The sequence below is a fragment of the Phoenix dactylifera genome, chromosome 10 (assembly GCF_009389715.1).
Source record: "Phoenix dactylifera cultivar Barhee BC4 chromosome 10, palm_55x_up_171113_PBpolish2nd_filt_p, whole genome shotgun sequence".
NCBI classification, from domain to species: domain Eukaryota; kingdom Viridiplantae; phylum Streptophyta; class Magnoliopsida; order Arecales; family Arecaceae; genus Phoenix; species Phoenix dactylifera.
The window spans coordinates 10,242,936-10,253,257 of record NC_052401.1 but is presented as its reverse complement, the minus strand read 5'-3'; the positions used below and the strand labels follow the sequence as shown (position 1 = coordinate 10,253,257).

General features: G+C 39.2%; 1 protein-coding gene across 1 annotated transcript; it reads left to right on the top strand.

Annotated features, from left to right (window-relative positions):
* Window positions 1-1,783: 1,783 nt before the first annotated feature.
* Window positions 1,784-8,805, top strand: LOC103697171 (multiple organellar RNA editing factor 8, chloroplastic/mitochondrial-like). Its single transcript, XM_008778979.4, has 4 exons — window positions 1,784-2,298; window positions 3,035-3,132; window positions 3,223-3,288; window positions 7,766-8,805. Exons 1-4 carry the CDS (start codon window positions 1,907-1,909, stop codon window positions 8,563-8,565), a joined length of 1,356 nt encoding a protein of 451 aa, XP_008777201.2. The 5' UTR covers window positions 1,784-1,906; the 3' UTR covers window positions 8,566-8,805.
* The last annotated feature ends 1,517 nt before the right edge of the window (window positions 8,806-10,322 follow it).

Here is a 10,322-nt window from a genome sequence, read left to right as displayed (position 1 = left end):
ATTGCTATCGTTGAAGTTCAAGTCTAATTGCTCTAAAAGTTGGAATCTTGGTAAGTAGAATTCAGCTCCTTCTCTTTTTTCTTTCTTGCGCGCTCATGATCTTATGATGGAAATCAATGATTGATAGTTGAATCTCTCTATGTGGATGTTTGGAAGCTCATTCTGAAGTGGGAGGAGGCTTTGAATGGTCACTTCTTAGTTTGATCCTCAAGTTGAAGCCCAAGAAGTGGTGTTCACTTGTATTCCTTTTTCTTTACCTCATCCCCTCAATCTCCTTGATCTAGCCTCTTCTCCAATTCAATTTGGAAATATTTATAGCTTAAAAAGTTGTTGGAGAACTGTTTCTAGAGGCTCGGAGTGGAGTCCTTATCGGAATGGGGGCTTGGAATATGCTGTTTTCCATCTCAATTAGGACTTCTTTATCGGTTGTATCGACTTTGGCAAGAACGCTTCAGGCATTGGCGTTGGGAGTGGTGGCTAATTAGGTGCATGTGGCACATTGGTTGCTAAGAGTTGTGGCTAGGTTGGACAGATTTTGGTCGGACTAGTTTCGATCGTGCTGCTATTTGCTACAAGCCCTGACTGCAGCAATCAAAGCCCCACTAATTGTATGAGCAAGTTGAATTGCTCATTGTCCACAAGCGTTGGGGGTTGTGTCGATAGAACTTGTTTCGGGCCCTACTGAGATCCTCGTGAGGCTGAAGCACGACGTTGCGAGGCATGAGATGCATAGCATGCCCCTTGCGACCTCATGATGACAATTTCTCTCTTCGCCTGTATCGGTGTAGCTGGAGGCTCTTCTTCTAGCACCAATCTATTGCTGCTAAATACTGGACCGAGGTCGGAGTGCTACTTGGCTAACCTTGAGGTCGGCAAGAACCGAGCTGAACAAGATGATCGAGGAGTGAGCGAGCTAATTTCCTTCGGGGATGGCCTGCAAGAAGTCCGCTAGCTGGAAGGTTTTCTATGGGGGAGCCTTCAATGCTTAAATCAGAATAGAAACACAACAGTATGGAAGGAAAAAATTTTCAGCATAGCAGAGTTCTCTGAATAGGCTTACCTGAGGACCCCTGGACTACCTCTTTATATAGGGTAGTCTATTTTGTCGTTAATTTGATGCAACGTGTGTTAATAGCCAATTGTACATTTAAGGCATGGGCATCATTCTGCGTGGGGTGGCATACGTTGCTGATTGTGCGTCACCAATAATTCTGTCATAACTATCGATTGTCAGAACTGTCAGTCCTCGTCGGCATGTGCTAATTGGCTCATCGGCTGTCGCCAAAGTTGTTCACCTCAGTTTTTACGGAGGTCAAAGAGGTCGGCCTAATATGAGGTGGAGATGTCCAATATTTTTTTTAATCAACTACTATATAAGGTTGTTCTCATGGTCATGTTGCACATATAATGGCTATGTTACTTCTTATTGGATGCACAACAATCAATACAAAATGATATTTTATGGTAGACTAACAGGAAATCGAGATGAATCCAAAAGATAACCGAGAGAAAACCAAAATAGTTTAGACTGGCCTCATTTAACATAAAGAACCTGTATGAGACTTGCACACGAAATTGAGAGAAACTTAAAATAATTCTAAAATATCGGCAAATTTTTCCGGAGTCAAGATAAAAAGTTCGAAAGATATAGGCGACTTACATACGAAATACAGAGAGGAAGATCTTGGAGCGTGACTTTGGGTGGATTTTTTAGAAGGTAGCATATATTTTTTGTTTTAAGGTGAAAAGTGGGTAGGATAGAAAAGACGTTTCTGGAAGAATACATTGTAAAACCCCTTTAACGCTAAACCCCTCCACCATCCATAGCCGGTACCTCTAGGGTTTCTCCCCTTCGTGTCCTCACTCTCCCAGATTCTCCTCCTCCGTTAGGGTTAGGTTTTCGCCAATGGCGGGCCGAGCGTTAATCTCGAAGCTCCCCTCCGTCTCCCTCTCTCCCCTCCTCTTCTCCCGATCGTTCGCCTCTCGAGCTCTTGCCTTCGCTCGTCCTTCTTCTTCTCTCCTCCGCCTCCGCGCCCTCCTCCCCCTTGTCGACTCCCTCCGTCTCCCCGTCGCCGGCGGCTGCTTCGGCGAGGTCCGGTGCTTCTCGGCCCGGCCAACGACGTCGTCCCTCAACGACCCGTCGCCGAATTGGAGCAACCGGCCTCCTAAGGAGACGATTCTCCTCGACGGGTGCGACTTCGAACACTGGCTCGTCGTCATGGAGCCCCCCGACCCCAGCCTCACCCGCGACGAGATCATTGACAGCTACATCAAGACCCTCGCCCAGATCCTCGGAAGGTTAGGGTCTCCCGCCTCCTTCTCCCTTCCACTCCTCCGTATGCTTGGCTTCGTTGCTTATTATTTTCTATGATCGGCGAAGGAAATGAAAGAAATACTACTAAATTCTTCCTTATCTGTATTTCTTTTGTTGATTTTGTGTTTAGTATTTGGTTGATTGATGTGGTAAAGCAAAAGATACGGTTTTGATTGTTCTAGATGTGGTTTGGATTAAACAATTCTAGAGTTATTCTGTATGTCTTTATCCATCATTTTATTTGGGAGCATAAGATTGATTGCCTTGATTGTTTGGTCGAGTTCTTAAAGCTTTGGATTCGATGTTACACCCTCCTGGAAAAATTATTTTGTGCAAACATTCTTTAAATAGCATCAGAACGAAGCAGATATTTGTGGAACTGGATAAAGGAATGGTAGTTGGCTTCTTACCTTCATTCAGTATTTCATTGATATCCATGATAAGAAAGTCGTCTATTATTTGCAATTTTATTGATTTCTGCAATTAGTTGTTTTGCTATTACCTGATGCTATTTTCTTTTGTTAATACTTATATGTTGTCATTACCGTGATTAGCTTTTCTTTTCCCCCATGTTTTTCACGCATAGCTCTAGCTGAGTTAAAGTAAGCAAGTTATATTAAACTGTTACCCGGAAAATATTTTACTGCAATGAACTTTCATGTCTTCTCTTATTGGTTCTTGCCTCTTTGACTTGGTCTGTTAATTTGTGTCATATTTCAGTGAAGAAGAAGCAAAGAAATCAATATATTCAGTGTCTACAAAGCACTATTTTGCTTTTGGATGCAAGGTTTCTGAGGAGACTTCATACAAGATCAAGCGTATGTCTGCTGCACTCAGTTTCTTTTTTCCTGCTTCATATTTTTCCTGAAGGGTAAAAACTTACCATTGATGCTTTTGACTGTTCATAGCTCTTCCAAAGGTTCGCTGGGTTCTTCCTGATTCGTACTTGGACGTTAAGAACAAAGATTATGGAGGTAAGCATATGAAAGCCAAATATGCTATTGGACACTGGTTATGGTGAGCAATTGGACATGGATGCATCTTTAGCTTATGTAAGATAAATGTTACATGAAGAGTGCCATAATGGACTTGGAAAATGGCTGCAATGCCTATCCATCTCTTGCTCAACCGAAATTCAACTTCAATTAGTTGTCTTATCTAAATACATCCTAAATACAGGATAATTAAATTTATCATCGGTAGTATAAGGGCTAAGTGATCAGATGATGTGCATGGAAATGTGGCACTTGCATCATTCTTGTTTTTGTTTCTCTCTCCTGTGAACAGGCAGCTGGGGCTATTTCTTTGACTGGCCTTTGGTTTGATGAATTCTGTGGGACAATATGCCTTAAATGCAACCATATGCATCACTGGCACATTCATGGTTGAACAAATAAAGGAAAAAATGGTAATTAGGTGAAGTAAAGGAAAAGATTTCATAATATCAATTTATCATTAGACAAACAACTATCTGAATAACCATGCTAAGTAATCCGAACAAAGAGATGGATAGCATAGGAGTGACCATGGAATTTCTGAGATATTGGTCGTTTTACAAAATCTTCTTTTTACAATGCAAAGCATGGTTTAAGAAGGGTAAACTAAATTCCAGGGGTTCCTACATACTTAGAATCTGCTTATTTGATGACTATAAATGTGCCACTCAAAGATGTGGTAGTGGTGTTCCTTAGTTTGCTTTCATGATGATGCGTGCTTGTGGTGAAATCTAGTGGTTGATGTTGCTTCAAATATACTTCTTGATTGTGATATAATGATATTTCTATTATGATTTGGTGTACTACATATCATTTGTCTTCCCATTGTTGATAGGCCATCGCTAATCATGTTTGGTACTTTAGATGTGAGTGCTCCACACACCCCACCTCCATCCCCCCACCTCCCCAACCCCCCCCCCCCCCCCCCCACCCCGGCGCGCGCGCTAAAAAAAAACTTTGGTTTTTCCATAGATCCATGTTTAGTTATGGTTTATGCTTGTGCTAAAGATCTTCAAAATTCAAAACATTATTATAATTTATAAATTTCAAGGCATATTAAATTTTGTGAATGCAAAGTTGGACCATGACTTTTTTTTTTTTTTTGCGAAAGTTGTCTTCTAATTCTTGTAATTTTGCCACCGTGGACTGCATCTGTAAGGTTAGGCCATTTCCATCAGATGGGTGGACTAATTTGTTTCTTCCATGAATGTTGTTTGAATTACCTCATTCCCTCCCTTTACAAGTTTTTCTATTGCAGTTTGTGTTATTTGCATTTTCGGTCCATAACCTTGCAGCCATTATGTAGGTGCTGAATTATCTGTTGTACAATTGACAATCATTGCTCTGTGCAAATCGATGATGGAGAATGGAAGGGCACCTTAAACAGAGGTTGCTGCCATTTATGCATTATCCAACTACATAAATAGGAAGAGATGGAATAACATGTTGCTTCATTACCATAGCAACCTTCCCCTCCTTTAGCTTGTTTCTTGTTTGCTTGATATTGTATTAGCCTTATAATGAGAAACTAAGTTAACATTTGTATCTTGATCTAGCTAGGAAGAAAGTTTGCATGATGATGCTGAGAATCTTTTATCCAAGAATAATTTATCCATCACAAGCAAAATACCCCCGAGGTAAAAAAAAAAAAGGAAATATTAAAGACCATGAAATATGAAAGGGCAGAATTTAAAATTTTAAATCTTGGATCTCGATTTGTTTCGATCCTATTCGCATCGATTTGATCTAGAAACTTTATCCTTTTCTTCTTATCGATGTCTCTTGAGATGGCAACGAAGCTCATCTCTTCATCTTGCTAGCTTGAGATCGCTGGAAAGAAATGGAGTGAATTTTTAATTGATCTCAATTAAGAAAATCCTGAGTAGTTAAGAAATGATAAATCTTTCCTTTTAACTATTGCCATTTTTTTCTCGCTTATATCTATTTGGAAAGTCCTAAATAGGTGGGTAGTTTTAAATTTCAAAATCGGGAATGATGGGGCTTCTTGATATCTTGGGAGGAATACTGTTTTCTTTGATTTTTTTGAAATTTTAGTGAATATTTAAATAGGGGAGAGAATTCTCTCTCATATCCGTTTAATAGATATAAGAATGATACTTGTGCGATGCACGAGGAGATAATGAAAACCGATATATAATTTTGTGTGATGGAAGAATAATAAGAACTTGAAAATAGAATTAAAAAGTATATTATAAGTTAAATGGATTTCATAATTATTAACCATTTTACTTCGAACATCTCACTAATAAAAAGATCAGCACTAATGGAAAAAATAAATTGTTTACCATAATAGTTGAATGTTTGTATAGGACAAATAAATGTGTGCTTATGTGGAGATAATGAAAACCAAAATTTAACTTGGTGTAACATTCTTATGTGGTTTTTTTTTCATAAATTTCAAATTATATGCACTCTTCTTAACATATTATTTTCTTTCCAAAATAGAAAAACATGTGAGATGTTGAAACAATATTATGCAGGTAGTTTTCTAACCAAAAAAACATGTGAGACGTGTAATAATAATATTACCATAATGGGGAATACTGGTATTTTAAAAATTATTTCCTCTAGAGAAGTATGTATTGGAATTCCAGGAAAATTTCTACAAATTATATTGTGCAGTTTTCTTGTTTGAAATTTTTTGGAACAAATTTGAAGAGCCCAACTAAAAACAGGACTTCTTTTTCCCCTTTTTGTACAGCACTTTCTAAATTTATTAAGAACTGATTTTTTTATAGTAGACAAAAATATGAGCAAAATTTTTCTTTTTTTACATGACTTCCAAATAATGAAGAAGGGTTAATTTTTTTATGATTTTCTTTTTAATTGTTCTGAATTTTGGAGAGGAGCTGACTTTTCTCTCTCCTTTCCGTTTAATAGGTATAGAGATTTGATTGATTTTGGAGATATTTTGACATTATTCTGTAGTGAGATCCTTTTTTTTTTTTTTTTTTTGGTAAATCGGCCGCTCACACATGACGGGCGTGAAGCTGGCCTACAAAATCAGAAAACAATATACTGCGCAAAGACGCAGGCACAGCCTCGTGGCCTACCCAAAGAAAATCTCCCGAGTGATGAGCCATAGTGAGATCCTTGAAGATGTGAACTTGGAGCATATTTTAGGGGTTGACTACATTGAAAAAAAAATAAAAAATTAAATTTCTCCTTTGTGCTGCACTCTATGAATGGATGTCCTTCCTTAACCTATCTTTGGAAAGAGCTCATCATTCAGGACAGAAAAGCTAGAGTATGTTCTTGTCAAGAGAATCATATAGCATGGATAAAGCTTAGCTTGATTTGATCTGAATGGTTAAATTGGCTTTTTGCTGTAAGGTTCAGGAAGCATAGCCTTAATTGTTGGGGTGAGGAAACCACCCATTAGATGCACAATCATGATAATTCTTGATTGGTTTGCATGCTTCTAGTATATTCCCTTCCATACTGGATTTTAAGGCCCAAATTTATTTGTTATGTGCTCATTTGATTTTTTCCTATCATTCTTGGTCTTTGTCCAATAGGAGTTTCATTGACTAGGGGCCATCATAGTTTCCATCTATGAAAGAAGAAACATGTTTTGAAGTGAAAAGGACATGTTCCCATTAAAAAGTAGTGAAAATGACAAATCTACTTCCTGATTCGGCATAAATGGTGGTCCATTAATTGATGTGATGGTATATGGAAATAAAAGATCATTACAACATGGCAACTGATATGAAGGTTTCACATTTCCATTATGCTTCACAACATCTTCGGTATCTCTACTTGTTGATGTCTGAATGCTACAATTTCTCTGTTTAGGAAAGGTGATTTTCTGTGATGGTGAATGACTCAGAAGGAAAATGCTCATTTAGATCTGTAACAGTTCTCTCCAACTTTGCCAATCATTTGGTTCATTGTGTTTTTCACATTTTCATTCATTTGCATGCTCGATAGGAATGAGTTGCAAGAAAAGAAGTAAAAAAGGAAAAAACAATGATGGGTGCTTACTCAAATATCAGCTATTGCGGTCTTTGTGCAGGATCATGTGAACTGTGGCTAAGGTATCACACCAAGTAGAAAGATAATTGTGCTGCAGGAGTAAAGATGAGGTTATGAGGAAACCATCTAACTGTTAATAGAAAACAAAACTAAATGGTCAATTTGGAATAAAAGGAATCAAATCCCAATTGATTGAAAGTAATTCTATTATTTGCACAGTTTCTACTGAAATTAAGCTTTCTAAACTTTCCTAAACTTGTCACAAGCTGCATTGGACACAAATATTTCTCAAATAAATCGAGGTAACCTGGCCTGCTTGCTATTTTGTTTGATTCATCTCATTTCTTTTATCTTTTTAAATTGCAATCAAATTCTTGTGTATTAGCACCATAGAAACAAATTATTTAGGAGCTTTTCTTTAGTTAATGTGTTATTTTTTTCACCCTTAATTTGGCAGGAGAACCATTCATAGATGGTAAAGCCGTACCCTATGACCCAAAGTACCATGAAGAATGGGTCCGGAATAATGCTCGTGCAAATGAGAGATCTAGGCGCAATGACAGACCTCGTAATTTTGATAGATCAAGGAACTTTGAAAGGAGAAGGGAGAACATGCAGAACTTCCAAAACAGAGAAGCACCTCCTATGCCAAACCCAAACTTCCGAAGCCAGGATGGTCAGAACCCTGTGCCACCACCTCCGCCACATAGTGCCATGCCACCCAGGGACATGCCTCCAATGCCTAATGCACAGAACACCATGCCTCCTAGAGACATGCCTCCGCCGCCTAATCGTAACTTCAATACCATGCCTCCTAACATGGGTGGTATGCCCAACAATTACCAGAGCCAAATGCCTCCTAACCCTCAGAGCAGCTATGCGCCAAACAGTGGACCTGGCTATCAAGGAAGCCAGGGCTATCAAGGAGGCAGTCCTGGTGGCGGCATGCCTGGTGGCCCTGGTTATCAAGGAGGCGTCCATGGGTATCCAGGGGGTAATCCTGGGGGTGGGATGCCAGCAGGCTCTGGTTATCAGGGAGGTGGTCCAGGCTATCAAGGAGGCAACACTGGTTATCAAGGAGGGGGGCCTGGCTATCGGGGAGGCAGTCCAGCTTATCAAGGGGGTGGCCCTGGTTACGAGCAAGGTGGATCCAGTTATCAAGGAGGCAGCCCTAACTATCAGCAGGGTGGACCTGCTTATCAAGAAGGCACACCAGCTTATCAAGGCAGAGACATGCCTGGAAGAGATTATCAATAGGAACGATTGCTAGAGATGCTTGTGCAGAATTGAATACGAAGTAGCACTGCTCTCTGTTGTTGAAGCCATAATGCATGCACCATAAATTTTAACGAGACTGTAACTTTGTCTGCATAGGTAATATTTTGATTTATTAGCTGCTAGTTATGCCCTCCATTCTCTTTAACAAGCTTGCAAGAACATGAAACTCTTATAAGTGTTAAAAGGTTTTTGAATTTTGATCTGAAGCTTCTAGTCTTATTGTTGCTGATTCTGAAAAATGTGCTGGGATGCTGAATTCTGTGGCCAAGAAAGTGCTTTATATGTAATGCCTGATTAAAGTGCACATTGATTTGAATAGTTTGAATGGACCAGATTGTCCAAGAAATTGAGATGTGTCAATTTGAGATGTCATTATGGTCTGGTACCCTAATCTGTCCCTAATCTGTATACAGGCTATAGAATTTTTTCCAGTGAGCTGGTAGGGCATCGTGATGGTCCATTTACGTTTTCTAAGTTGAGCGTTACAATAATGTTTTTTTTTTTTTTTTTTTTGATATCTTTAAAGAAGATTAACAACTACTGTTCTGGTTATCGGCATATTTCTCGAAGTGAGGCTTGACTGGAGCAATAGAATAATTAGCTTAATTTTTCAGAGTTGAGCTTCGCTCAAAATTCAAATTCAGCCCTTTGATATGGAAATGTATTTTTATTTTTGTTTGTATTTTTTGAAATGAATTTTGAGCGGAAAAAGAGAGATCATCTTCATTTTCATTCTTGTTTAGCTCTTGCATGATATCGAGGAATTCGTATGTTTGGTTGCTTGAGTTGGAGCTTTCGGCTTTGCTCTTGTGGAAGGACCTGGGCTGTTCTTTAGTTTTCACCCACTGTTAACATTAGTTTTAGTGAATCATATACTTCATTAAACACTGAGAATGAGGATGTCTGATGGCTGGTTGTGACATTCGATAGCATATGTGCGAGAATCACCAGATTGGTACTTGTTATATTGGGAGCTTCTGTAAGAAGTTAACCAATGATGGTTGATTTCTATCTCAACTGATATTTCAACTGAACTGAGGAGTGTGAAACTCAATTGTTTATGATCATGTATAGGGGTGTACTTGATTCGGTTAACAAACATCACAGCTACTACAATGATACGCTTGCAGGAGAATGACAACGATATACTTGCTATGCTATCACATTGGGGCACTGTAACTTTCTCCAAGCACTACTTGGAGGAAATTTACGATAAATGAAAAATATTACAAGGCGCACCAAAAACATATACCGAGTAATTCAAAAATATTGCTGTATTATTGTTATTGTTATTGTTATTATTGTTATTTGTTTTGGCATTTGTTGTTGCAATCTCCCCAAAGCCTATTCTCATTGGGAATCCGATTTGCATCTCTAGCGGCAAAATAACGGTCTGATCAGCCATCTTCGGCACTTGCCCTCAGTCTCTCAGACTGTGGATGTGGATTGGGCCAATTGGGTGGGGATTGGGATGATCTACTCCGAGACAAGGGATACTCCGATATCCATTTAAAACAAATATCAACATGAATTTTTGTATCCGACCAATATCCATATCCCTATTTTTATTAAACAAATTAAATATGGATATGGATATATCGAATCCGATCTTGGCCTTAGGCTACATCGGTTCAATGGGACCTGTTGGGGGAAGTGTTGCCGCGTCCTCGGCCGAGCGCATTCCCCGAGCAGGAGCGCGTTCAGCCGAGCAGAGGCCAGCCGAGCAGGCTGAGCCG